We start from the raw sequence: 13,390 nt of genomic DNA on the forward strand, positions 1-13,390 counted from the left end.
TATCTGCTTACATACAGTAATTGTTTCAACTATCACCATCTCTATCTCTGTCATGATTCACGATTCATGATGCACGATTTACCATAGACGACACGTTTAAAGGTGTCATTTAAGTTTTTATTTGCATGTGAAATCTTCTCATATCAGTGATACCGGACCGGCATTTCAAAATGAGCGAACTCCAATAGCTGAAGGAACGCGAATCAGTCGACGGTGGCCAAAGCATTACCCGAAAACTCGTAAATCTCTCTGTGTTTTCCGGAGATGCGAAAGAGCGTTTGCATGTTCATGCACGAAAGGATACCTATGACCCGCCCATATATACACTACTGCAAACCAACAGCTACCCATTATTCGAAGGTAAAGCGCGAGATACGATGAAGCCATTTGTATATTTTATTGAAGAACAAAATGGTCTATCAAACAACTTTTGTGACTAGTAGATGCAACTCAAAGAGAGATCACAGTCACAAGCACGCAGATATCTTCCCTACAGCCGTCACCTCACAGCGTAGTCGTCGCAATCCACCCACTTACTCTGTACTCCAATTCAAATCCGGCATGAGTCCCGACCCCCGAAGGATAGATCTCCATATCAAGAGACCAAACATATGCGAGGGAAGCCTTCATCTCCAACTGAATGGCTCGCTGCCCAAATATCACTGCTTCTATGACGGTGGGTCTCATTCATTTCGAACCTTGAAGCCCCCCCTATACTTTTGTGGGTAGCTTGTCCCTCACTACCACATTTCGGTTTTGAGATTCAAGGCAATCTGTACGAAAGTGGAGAATATTCTCTTTATCTTTTGGAACCAATGCAATCATCAACCTCGCACCTGATCATCAGGACTTGGTAGCCTTGCTTGAGAACGGCGTTGTGAAGACGCTTTACCGGTCATTGGAGGGATTGCATGAAATCCTTGAATAATAGTTGGTCCCTTCCACCCATGACAGTGTTCCTTGATTCAGATTCAGTCCATAAATGCAGTTCGCCAAAACACATCACGAATATCAACCCATTTGTCTCAAAACAACTACGGGACTCATCAATGGTTACAGGCCATTTGAATCCACTCGGATGCTACCCTCGCATGCCAAGTGTGATCCGTGTCAATTGAAAGTCACCAAACCTTAATACCTATTACTGATATTTTGAGGGCATCGTGAAAAGTGTTCATGGGCAGAGCTAGAAACTTTGGGACGATTTCCATGCATAGTAGTAACATTGCAATTGTCACCCCGGCAGTGAGAAACCTGTTTCCATAGTGTTTCTAACTTCTGGACTCTAAGCATCTATTGTGGATTAGATAGGATAGGATGGATGGGATGGATAGGATAGGTAGGTTTGAGGATTATCTTATCATGTCGGGGACCATTTGAGCTTTTTCGAGGTAAGGATAAAGCTTTGGGCCAAACGCTTGCTCTGTTCTGTACCATAGATTTCTTCATCCATTTTTGAAAGAGGCAACAGGCCAAAGAAATCTGGATTCTCGTACTTTAAGTAGTAAGTAGTAAGTAGTATAATTATTTTTCCTTGGTTCAACTCCACTCCACTTCACGTCCCATTGTTCCTACCCTTTCAAGAGTTCAAGAGACTAATCCGTACCAGTACTTATTATAGTCAATCCAGTGTCCACTAGTGCTTTGCGTCTTTTACGAAGTACGGAGTACAAACCGTTGATTTTCTCCATTTATTCATTTATCTCTCTCCTCTCTGCCCCTTCTCATTCGACTTTTCTTCTTATCTTTAGACACCAGAATCCTTTGTCTTCTTCATTCATTCACCACCATACATCCAACCCCTTCATCTTCTTCGTCTATTATATCTTTTCCATTTCATTCTTTATCGTTGACTCATCAATCCATTTTCATTACAAAGGAAGACCAATTTTTAATCTTTGTGAAAACTTCTTACCCGGCTCGCCAGGTTTCTATTCTTCGGACCTTTTTATATCTTGTGGCGTGTCAACCAAGATTTTGGTGCGGAAAAGAGTGTACGCCAACTCTTAGTTAGCTTGCATCATACCCTGAAAGAATCGGTCCCTACCGATCGCCGAGCTTTATTAAACACCCCCACCAACCAATCGATATCTTCGACGCTTTTCAAGAAAAATCATTCTTTATATATCGTCTCTTATTCTACAGGCCTGTTGGAGGTGATCATTTCAAAGATCAATTGGCCTGGAAACATCGAAACCCAACAGTATATACAATGTCCGGCGAAAATGTCTCGTCGAGCGGAAGCAATAACGAAAATATTCCCACCACCTATAGGGAACTAGTATCTGGAGATGTCAGCCCATCTGATAGTACAAATGGAAGTGCAATCAACAGTGGACTCAACAGTGGAATCAACAGTGCATCCCCAAGCAGACCGAACAGTGCAGGAGGAAATCCACCAAAAAATCGAGGAAGAGTCAGATTCAATGCCACCAACGAAGCAAATGATTCGGAAAACAAGAAGTCCCTTCACCCATTGAGGGATAAGTCTGTCTCGCCTCAGAGAATGCTACATCAGTTATCAATGCCAAAATCCGCCAAATACACACCATCTCATTCAAGAAACAGTAGTTCCAATTCGTTGATGAGATTCACACCCGATAAGGAAAAGGATAACCCATTCTCAGATTTAGCAGTTATCAATAATAGCCCAGTTCCACCAACACCTGTCAGCAAACCGAGACCGAGTGTATTAAGAAACAACCCTGGTGGAGGATACAAGGCAGATCTATCGGATGTGGAAGAGAGCAATGAGAAGACATTCTCTGCTTTGGCTGCTCAGAGTAGAGCTCAGAGAATTGCTTCGCTGGTTGGAAGTCACTCGACACCGAACTCGAGAAGAAATAGTATAGACGACGACGCAGACGATTACCCATCTCCACGACCAAGGAACCCTGGCGGTCTTCCAGTTCGAATCGACGACATTCCACTCGTTCCAATGGACAGTAGACCATATGATGGAGCAGATAGCGACGATGACATTCAGAACGGAAAGACGAAAGAATCGAGTTCGACCGAAGCACATAAACTCGTCAGATCTCACACAAGCAAAGGTCGAAAAGATGCATTCAAAATGCCCGTACCACGTCCAGGGTTGGTTTCTGGTCAAGTCACACCCGAAGATGAACATGGTATCATGGAAGAGTATGTTCCACGACCTCAACAATTTAGAGGTGGTGTTCTTTCATCACTGCTAAAGCTTTATAATGCACCCGCCAATGGAACCATGAGTGTTCCAGCTTCAAGAAGAAACAGTGATGGTTCCGAAGGCACTCTCCCAGTTTCCCTCGGATCTTCAGGAGTTACAACTCCAAAGAAGAATGCAAAATGGTACCATCAAAAGAGTCAATCTCAAGATACTCTCGCTGGTCTTATGGAAGCATCTGCGATGTTAGCTGCGCCTGTTGGAGGAACCTATACGCCCAAGAAGAAGGTTCCAAGACCTGGAATGGGAAAACGTACAAACAGTGGCAGACTTATTGAGACAGCCGCTAGACAACTGGCTGGAAAGCCAAGATTGGAGGACGAAATTCGAATCACTATCCATATCGCGGAGACTTTAAGCAGACAAAAATATCTATTGAAACTTTGTCGAGCACTAATGACATACGGAGCACCAACACATCGTCTGGAAGAATATATGAAGATGACAGCTAGAGTTCTTGAGATTGATGCTCAAGTCCTCTACATACCTGGCTGTATGATCATTTCTTTTGATGATGCATCAACTCACACCACCGAAGTAAAGCTCGTTAGATCTGTACAAGGAGTTGATCTTGGCAAATTGAAAGATGTTCACGAAATATACAAAGAGGTAGTGCATGATGTTATCGGTGTTGAGGAAGCCACACAGCGATTGGATGCGATCATTCATGCGAAGCCAAAGTATCATCCTTGGTTTTTGGTCATGGTATATGGTTTTGCAAGTGCCAGTGTAGCACCATTTGCTTTCGAAGGACGTCTCATCGATTTACCCATTGCATTTTTATTAGGGTCTCTTCTTGGTTTCTTGCAACTCATCGTTGCTCCCAAATCCGATCTCTACGCCAATGTCTTCGAAATTTCAGCCGCGGTCTTGACGTCTTTCTTGGCACGAGCTTTTGGTTCGATTCGAGGAGGTGATCTTTTTTGTTTCTCTGCCCTCGCTCAATCGTCCATCGCTCTAATTCTCCCTGGTTATATGGTTCTCTGTGGTTCCCTTGAACTTCAATCACGTTCCATGGTTGCCGGTTCCGTTCGTATGGTCTACGCAATTATTTATTCTCTTTTCCTTGGATATGGTATCACTATCGGCACCGCTGTCTATGGCCTTATGGATGCCAACGCTACCAGTAAGACTACATGCGACGCTCCAATGAACCAATATGTTCGCTGGTGTTTCGTTCCAGTCTTTACTTTATGCCTCGCAGTCATTAATCAGGCAAAATTCAAACAGATGCCCGTCATGTTAGGCATCTCATTCTCAGGCTATGTTGTCAACTTTTTCTCCGCAAAGAAGTTCCCTTCGAGCGCACAAATTTCCAATACTCTCGGCGCTCTCGCTGTAGGCGTGCTCGGTAATTTGTATTCAAGAGTCAGACATGGTGTAGCAGCAGCTGCACTATTACCTGCTATTTTCGTACAAGTTCCTTCTGGTCTCGCTGCTAGTGGTTCTTTGCTTGCAGGTTTGAGTACAGCGGATTCTATTACCAATAGTACGTCGTATGCGAACGGAACGACAAAGGTTAATGGAACAAGTTCCGTTAGCGTTGGGAGTTCTGAAGATTTAAATACGATTGTGTTTAATGTTGGTTATAGCATGATTCAAGTGGCTATTGGAATCACTGTTGGTCTTTTCCTGAGTGCGTTAATTGTCTATCCGTTCGGAAAGAGGAGAAGTGGATTGTTTAGTTTTTAGATGGGTTCTATTGTGTACAGGGTTTTATAGATGGAGTTTAGATTGGAAGAGAGATATACGCCACATTCGTATATATATGTACATGCAAAAGTTCATTCGTTTGGTTTTGGAAATGCGATGGGTGGACAGAACATCGTGTTAGTACTTGAAGGAAGCTAGGAGCTTAATAGCAAGCGTCGGTGTTTGGGGGTCGCTGGTTGCCAGGCCTACATGCGGTAAATGAAGGGAACGCGCAATCATTACATTCTTTTAACGGGCAAGCGAAGGGATTAGATGGGAGTTATCATTTTCTTTTTCTTCTTTACTTGTTCATGACTGGAGTTTATACGTATACTTCACTCATTCATTTTAGGACGGAATGCGATAGATGAGAAAAAGATGAGATTTAGATCGGCTTTACTTAGACTTGCTTTTTTGGTTTCAAAGGAAAATAGGTGGGGTACAAAGGATTGTAATGGGGGATGGATGATACCACGGCATGAGAAAATAGAGGGGAAGGAAAATTCATTGTAGCGATAGGGAGATGGGATCAATTGAATCGGGCAAAATCTTGGACTCAAAAACTCTGTTTTGTCTATTTGTTGTCATGTGAAATCTGCATTGCCGGTAGTTTGCGTGAAAATTGGTTTCTTGTGATGTCAATCTTCAGACCCTCTAACCATTCTTATTGACAACAACGCATCAAAGAGACCAGATAGGGACTGGAGTAATGACGTGCTGAGGGCCATCAAGTTGTCTGTTGTACTGGGGGATTCGTAATCATGGAGGAGTGGAGTGGAGTGGAGTATGATAGTGGAGAATGGGAGTGGGGGGCATGACGTGATGAAAATTATGGGAGTTGGTGTCGATTTTCAGGGTTCGAAGGGTGTGATGAAGTGGGGTGGACGAGGGATGGATCATGGATTTATTTTATTTGGTGTGGAGGGCTAGCGGAGGGATGGGATGAAGGGATTATTTGAGTTTGTGATGGAGGCGGGGATGAGATTGAGTTGGTGGGTAGGTGGGTGGGTGGTGATAGATCTTTATTTTGATGTGCGGGATGAAATGAGGGGATTTGGTAGCTGATTTATGGTGGATGTGATTGGATTTTACTTGGAGAGGATGGGGAGATGAAAGTGCTTATTCGAAGAGAAGATTGTGTCTAGGAAGGACTGAAAAAAAGAAGAGGTTTGTCAATTTAAGGTTTTGAATTGTGGATTGTGGATGAGATCGAGAGAGGGAGATATGCCTTTTCGTACTGGAGAATGGGAGGATTTTTTTTTCAAATTGAAATTTAGATAGATTTGGAGAGAGACGCAAAGTTTGCAATGTCAATCAAATTGCAGTTAGGTCCCTTGATGAAGGGGCGTAAGCGAGTAGTACGGTAGTACTGGTAGTAGTACAGAACACAACTGATGCGGAAATCTGTACCCGAAATTTCCAACGTTGAGAGGAATTCATTTGGACACTATAGTATTTGACATTAAAAGAGCTTTGAATCGTCCCTCGAAGAGCATTTTGTTCCTACTCAACTTAGAAGATAAGTCACCAGGTGAGATCTATATCTTGGATCTCTGATGGAATGACCTGGTCGCGGTTTCTGCGCAACCTTATGATGAGGAATTGTGGATGATATTCTGGAGTTAAAGATCCTTTATCAAATGAGTTCTCAGAATTGAGTAGCCCATGTGATACATCACGATCACAGAAATTTGGAAAGGGAAATAATCCGTAGTTGTACGTATGGAGTTATATCTCATTTCGGATTGTTCTATTTCTCCAGATCAAAAATATGACACGGAAAACATGTAGTTTGTTAATCGGTCAGAAATTAATCTTCATATGAAATTTAGCATGTTCCTCGTCATCGCCCTCATAAAGTAAAACGGCCGAGTCTTTGGGACTGTCCATGATGTCTTTCTCTTTAGTTATTTTCATATCATCTCAGGCGTCCATTCTCTTCGAAAGAATTGATCGTATGTCCACACTCAACTAGATGATGCACCAATTGGGAGTCTGGATGTTGATTCTGATGCTTTTACTAGTATCTGAAAGCACCTCAAGGTTTCTTCCTGATCATTGTTACACATCTTTAAGATTTCTGGCCTGGGAAGATGAATAAAGTGTATCCTGATGATTCAGACCGTAGTATTCCAGGTTCTATTCCTTACGTTGCTTCTGTAATATCTCTCTTTCCTTATTCTTACCCGCCTGTCGAAAAATCGCTATGGTCAATAACATAGCCTTAGTACGGACATGGCAGCTTGTCTTGAGAGTTGTCTATCGTTTCTCATATATTCTTTGTGTAACTCATATGGCTCTTGAAGTCCCCCAGTCCACGAACAACGATCGACTTTCAAGGACTGGATATTGAGCACGTTTGCATCGTCGGGATAAGATTTCAATATTCCTATGATCGTGTACTAGTGCCTTCGATGCTCTCGATGTGCCAACATGCGCGTATACACTCTTAGGCAATAATACATGCGCCCTTCCAGGCATAGCGATGCATCCCGTTCTTTGTGAGGTAATGGCTTCTATATAACAATCACCACTTTTCTCTAGCAACGCCTCAAAAATCCATGCTTGGTTTGCTTCTTTACCAGACATTATTCCGGCTCTTGAGAAGATAAGGGGCTTTCGGACACAGTATTCATGAAATAAAGAGAGCATAATGGCCAATGTGCTTTTGAAAAGCAGGAAGACATTGGCATTGCTTCATTCTGATACTCCCACTTGACTTGACTGGTACACATCGGAAATGTCGGATCCGTAAATCCTTTCCTATGTTCTGAAGTGTTTGAAACAGAATGTCGCCTGTCTATGTACATCAAAGTAACTGAATGATGGCTGAAAGCACTGCCGAATCTGATCCAGCTCCTTTGACCATTATGGAGCGTTTTAATCCCGCCATAAAATCCCAACTAAAGATAGTACAGTCAAGCTCAATAAAGTAGAGCTTGCAAAAGGTTTGTGGCACATGCCACTGTAAATTTTTAGTTCGAGAACTAGCCACCCTGAAGAACGTAGCGCTCTTGACAAACAACATCCAAGATGTGGATCAGCGTGAGCAGATAATAAGATGCTATCACTAACGGACGGTATACAGAAGAAGACTGAAAATCAAGAATGAGAAGACCTTCGCATCTGAAATCACTGACCATTTCTATGAATGTGCGCAAGTACTTGGGTATCATTTTTCTCTCATCTATGTCGAAGTTTGCCGGTTCAATCCGACTTTCGAGGCCGTTATCCCTTATTCATCTCTGTTGCAATCCTACAATCGTATGATCATTCATACCATCAACCCTCATCTCATTTCTCAGCCACCCCATTCAACCCTCACTCCATCCAGTCCTTTAATTCCTCACCGCCCTATAAATCTCCCTCAAATCCATCCCCTCAATCTCCCCCTCCGCCACCTCCCCCACAACCCTCCCCGGACACCCTCCCACCACACTAAAACTAGGTATCACCATATTAGGCGGAACAACCGTCCCCTCCAAAATCTTCACAAAATCCTTCACTATCACAAACTTTCCCACCACAACATTCGCACCAATATGAACATGATTCCCAAGCATCGCAGCTTCGATTATCGAGCCGGGTCCTACGAAAACATGGTCGCCGATTTTGAGGGGAAAGTACGAGAAAGTTCTGTTGTCCAAATCTCATTAGTAAAATTCACAAGATACCAAAATGCCAGAGAAACAAAGGGCAATGAGAAAAACAAAACAAACCCTCTGTAAATCTTCCCCGGCGGTCTCAACTCACACCCGCGACTGAAAAAACAGTATCTCCCAATCGCAACCGCAACTGCGTTTCCCGCTTTCTCTCCTTGGGTACTAGGAGGTAATGTGCGTAATAAATCACCGCGGATGATGACTTCTGCTTGAATTACCGTTTTACCACCGAGGATAATGTTCGTTGTGCCGATTATTTGGGAACGACGGGAGACTTTGTTACCGGTGTCCTGGAGGGGTTTAGTACTTGGATTGAGGATGAGATAGGAAGTCAAGGTTGAAGCGGGGGAGAGAACATGATAACAAGGTGAGGATAGCTTACGGTTTCAATATATTCGCCTTTGGGCGCTTTGCGGGACATGGCTGTTACATGGTAGAAAAGTAGATGAGGTTGAGGTTATCGCGTTCGGAGGTTGATATTGAGTCGATATGGCAGAATTATTAAGGCGGTGAGACAAGTTATTGTTCAAGTGATTCAGGAACATTGACATTTGCCAATTTTTATACTTCTGGTTCACTATGGTAGAATTTGTGCCGCTTGATATTGTTGTAAATTTCTACAAATAGTATCCATTTACTGGCATCTGTTAAGGATGATTGTTCTGATGTTCCATGGGCCACAGTGTTAAATATCCCTTTCCTTGAATCTTTCTCTGTTTTCCATGTACCCAATATACCTCACGTCTTCAACACCAATCATCGATACCATAGCACCGGTGAAACAGGTACATTGGTTAACCCATTCCATGCCCATCTATACAATTCGTCCGGACTAATAATAATCAGCTTTTCATCTCGAACTCCCTCAAGTTACTAACAATGGCGAAGCGTTCGGTGCATCAGACGAACTATCTTCAATCCCCGTATCTCTCTCAAATACTCCATCACCTGTTATCTTCCATCCTCCTCCAGCCCGCTTCACGAACTCTACTGCCATATGCCAAGCATCTGTATCTGCAGCATCTCCTGACTCGAAAGTCTTCAGATATCTGTAATTTCCTTCAGGTGGATTGTTGAACATTTCTCGCATTAATTGAGCATAACAATTATTTCTCTCCATCCACAGATCCTCCACATCAATCTTCTTCATTAGTTCTTCGTCTTCTAAAGCATCATTTCGTGGTACCAGTTGACAATACAAATGATCCAGTCTTGGCAATCCTTGGGCGAGACATTCGAATTGAGCTGTTATTGGAAATATAGCAATGTATCTCATGGAACGAATGCCAGGATTGATCAAGGGTAAAGTACCTGATTGAGTTCCGACAAGACTTCTTAATATCTATTGAAAGTTAGATGAATACCTCCACTTTATATTGGTGATCTACTTACAGATGGAGTCTCTAATTCCCACCACAAATCTGTTTTGAAGGCCTTTAAATTCGATCCTTCATTTAAGAGTAAGGATGTCCAAGATCTGATTTGAAAGAATTCCGAGGACTTGGCAGAAACACGACCTGCAGGACAAATATAGTGCAAGCGATCCTCAAAATTATAGTCTGGGTTTTGTAATGTCCCAGAAACTGAAGGGCCAGATCTGGTGGGACCACTTTCTTCAGGCAAAACCTCAATCTCCGTAAGGACTAATTCTTTGGATTCGGGTCTTTGCAATCGCAAATAGTGACATTCAATGTCAAAAACCCATGAATCCACGTCATTAATGGTAGATGAAGTCAAAGAAGCAAGAGCCTCAACAGGCGCAGCAATCAAAACCGTCGATGGATCAATCGTGTTAAAGAGTCGTTTCCAAAACCCATCAAATTCACATAATCGAGGTCGGCCATCATGACAATTTGATATCGTTTTCTCCCGAACTACCAAGGTGAAGCTTGACACAATATCCGCAAAAGATCCTTTACGAATGAATTGACGAAAAGGTCCTGTCAAATCATTGAGAATTGGTCTACAATCATCTTCTGAATATTTCAAGATATATCGTGTGTGTTTGAATAGTAAACGTAAGGTAGCTTGTCTCCATCGTTTCGAAATTAGAGAACAGTTCTTGAGGTCTTGGATCTCGGAGCTGGTAACTTCCAAGGTTGGCTCATCATGAAGTGTCGTATGGGAATACGATGGAGGTTCTATATCCAAGTGACTGAAGATATTGACTAGAAGTTCATTGGGAAGATCTTCAATGGTGGGACCTTGCTTCGTAACGGCTCCAGGAATTGTATGTGGAGTAACGTGGGATATCAGGGTATCTCCTGATTGATTCGTCTGAGGCTGAATTGACGGTACTTCTGTAGATTTGTTGCCAATGGTAAGATCCTCGAGACCATTTGGGTTTGAAGGAGGAAGGCCAGAAGTCATTTTCGTGGATGTTAGAGGTTGAAAGGATGAAGACTCAAGATGATTATTGAATTGAACAGGTTGTTTCCAATAGTTCGGTCAGTTGAATTGTGGATTTGAATAATGGAGCAAATCGCTACCTACCTAGGTACATACCCAAAAAGGAAATATATGTCAGCAACGGCTTTCGGATCTCTCCTGGACCTCCGATAAGGAAACGGATGCCGTTCACGGAATACAACCTCTCATACGTCGTATCTCTCCAAGGTATTATCTAAATATATCGTAAGCTTGTAATCGAATATGCAGGTAATTGATGGATACCAGGTGGGTAGATTCACTTAACCAGTACTTTCAAAGAACAGGGGGGATTGCTTACACATATATGACATATATCGTTCGCCACCAATGAGGGGTGAGGGAGGGGGGTTTCGTTTCCGTGTGGGCCAGCTACTAAGAAGGAGAGACTTACATGTATTGATGGTTTCTGGAATTCAATTTACATTCCTATAAGAACAATTAGAAGAAGTCTATCTTGACAACTTATTTGAAATCATCTAATATCTACAACAACCATTGCTAACCCAACTCCGAGTTACAATTGCAATTTCTGCAAGATGGCTTGTTTGTATGTCATGGAAAGAAGTTGACTGCAAGTCCATCCGATCCGGACCTGCATGGCTAGCCCTTACTAAGGTATCACCAAGCGGGGAACTAAACTACTTTATATCGAGATCAACAGTTAGATCTCCAATTGTTGCGGGGATGATTGAAAGTTGGGGAGGGGCAGTTAGACAAGTCGTCGCGGCATTGATGGAAGCTGCTTGAGTGAGGGTCCAACAGCTGGCCTGGTATGAGTATATAAATACAGCTCAATTACCTCATATTCATTGCTCAAATACGATTCCCATTCTCACTTATATCCTAGACTACAACATTTACTTACCTCGATCATGTCTTCCGAAAAGCTTCATCGCAATCCTCCTTTCCGAGCAGAACATCTCGGATCTCTACTACGTCCCGAACAACTCTTATCCATCAAACATGCTCTCGACAAGGGAAAAAGTAATGTTACCCAAGAAGATTTGACAAAAGTAGAAGATGTATCTATCAATGAAATCGTTCAAGCACAGCTAGACTTGGGCTTTCACGCTGTAACAGATGGAGAATATCGTCGTCACATGTTCTGGTATGTGACTACGGATCATTCCGCCCCCCCTTCATTTCTCCCCCTTCCTTTCCCCTCACTCTTCAATACAACACAATATTCCCAAACCCCACACTGATCTTCAACACAAGGGGTACTTTCTTCCCCGGCCTCCAAGGCTTCGAAGAAATTCAAAACCCCCCTCTCGAATCCTTCCGCCGCTACGTCCCCGACATCGATGCCTTCCTCGAAGAAGGTCACAAACCCGGTGAATCCGTCTACTGCACCGGCAAAATAAAACACATCGGAAGCACCTACCTCTCCCAATGGAAGTACCTCAAAACTCTCCTCCCCGCCGACAAAATCGCAGAAGCCAAAATCACCCTCGCAGCTCCAAACTGGTATCATCTCCGCTACAAAACCGGACACGCATACCCCCCAGAAATCTACCCCTCCGACACCGAATACTTCGCCGACATCGCCACCGCCTACCGCGAAGAACTCCGCATCCTCTACTCCGCCGGCCTGCGCAACATCCAAATCGACGACCCCAATCTCGCCTACTTCTGCTCCGAGAAAATGCTCGCGGGATTCAAACACGACGGCGAAGACTCAGACGCCCTCTTCGATTCCTACATCCAACTCTACAATGATTGTTTGCGTGATCGCCCTCAAGATATGCACGTGGGCATCCATCTCTGTCGCGGCAATTTCGTAAACGGGAGACATTTCTCCGAAGGCGGATACGATGTTATCGCGACCAAACTATTCCAAGATCTAAACGTCAACACCTACTACCTCGAATACGACACCGCGCGCGCAGGAGGTTTCGAACCGCTCGCTCACCTCCCCAAGAACAAAAATGTCATATTGGGATTGATCACGAGTAAAGTTCCCAAGATGGAGTCTCTGGAGGATCTGAAGGAGCGGGTTTTCAAAGCGGCTGATAAGATCGCGGAAGGGAATCAAGAGACGAGGGAAGATGCGTTGAGGAGGATAGGTGTGAGTCCCCAGTGTGGATTTGCGAGTCATTCCGATGGGAATAATATGGAGAGGGGCGATATGGTGGAGAAATTGAAGTTGGTGAGGAGATTGGCCGGGGAAATTTGGCCGGGGGAACCATGAGCAGCGTTGAATGCTATGGAGAAGTACCTATGTAAGGTGGAATGGAATGATTGGATTGGATTGGATGTATAGAATGATAGGTGTATATATGATGTGCAATTTTGGCTCTTGGGACGAGATGGAAATGTGTGTCTTTGAGAACCCTTCATTAAGACTAAACGACTGACTACATCATCTAATACCCCATTCACCACATACAATCCATCGGTG

At 43.5% G+C, this 13,390-nt stretch overlaps 5 protein-coding genes across 5 annotated transcripts; 2 read left to right on the top strand and 3 right to left on the bottom strand.

Moving 5' to 3' along the window:
* Positions 1-2,212: 2,212 nt before the first annotated feature.
* On the top strand, positions 2,213-4,897 carry EAE98_011814 (uncharacterized protein; the record flags this gene model as incomplete). Its single annotated transcript, XM_038959437.1, has 1 exon — positions 2,213-4,897. The coding sequence occupies one exon, from the start codon at positions 2,213-2,215 to the stop codon at positions 4,895-4,897; it is 2,685 nt and encodes an 894-aa protein (XP_038804202.1).
* A 2,289-nt stretch (positions 4,898-7,186) lies between these two features.
* Positions 7,187-7,486, bottom strand: EAE98_011815 (uncharacterized protein; the record flags this gene model as incomplete). The annotated part of the gene is made up of 1 exon (XM_038959438.1): positions 7,187-7,486. The coding sequence occupies one exon, from the start codon at positions 7,484-7,486 to the stop codon at positions 7,187-7,189; it is 300 nt and encodes a 99-aa protein (XP_038804203.1).
* Positions 7,487-8,235: 749 nt separating this feature from the next.
* EAE98_011816 (uncharacterized protein) lies at positions 8,236-8,980 on the bottom strand (the record flags this gene model as incomplete). The annotated part of the gene is made up of 3 exons (XM_038959439.1): positions 8,236-8,533; positions 8,617-8,849; positions 8,942-8,980. The coding sequence occupies 3 exons, from the start codon at positions 8,978-8,980 to the stop codon at positions 8,236-8,238; spliced, it is 570 nt and encodes a 189-aa protein (XP_038804204.1).
* A 444-nt stretch (positions 8,981-9,424) lies between these two features.
* EAE98_011817 (uncharacterized protein) lies at positions 9,425-11,173 on the bottom strand (the record flags this gene model as incomplete). Its single annotated transcript, XM_038959440.1, has 3 exons — positions 11,065-11,173; positions 9,952-10,996; positions 9,425-9,901 (listed from the first exon to the last, which is right to left on the bottom strand). Exons 2-3 carry the CDS (start codon positions 10,927-10,929, stop codon positions 9,425-9,427), a joined length of 1,455 nt encoding a protein of 484 aa, XP_038804205.1. The 5' UTR covers positions 10,930-10,996; positions 11,065-11,173.
* A 688-nt stretch (positions 11,174-11,861) lies between these two features.
* EAE98_011818 (uncharacterized protein) lies at positions 11,862-13,180 on the top strand (the record flags this gene model as incomplete). Its single annotated transcript, XM_038959441.1, has 2 exons — positions 11,862-12,097; positions 12,208-13,180. The coding sequence occupies 2 exons, from the start codon at positions 11,862-11,864 to the stop codon at positions 13,178-13,180; spliced, it is 1,209 nt and encodes a 402-aa protein (XP_038804206.1).
* Positions 13,181-13,390: the final 210 nt, after the last annotated feature.

Source organism: Botrytis deweyae, assembly GCF_014898535.1.
Source record: "Botrytis deweyae strain B1 chromosome Unknown BDEW_053, whole genome shotgun sequence".
In the NCBI taxonomy this organism is placed as follows: Eukaryota; Fungi; Ascomycota; class Leotiomycetes; order Helotiales; family Sclerotiniaceae; genus Botrytis; species Botrytis deweyae.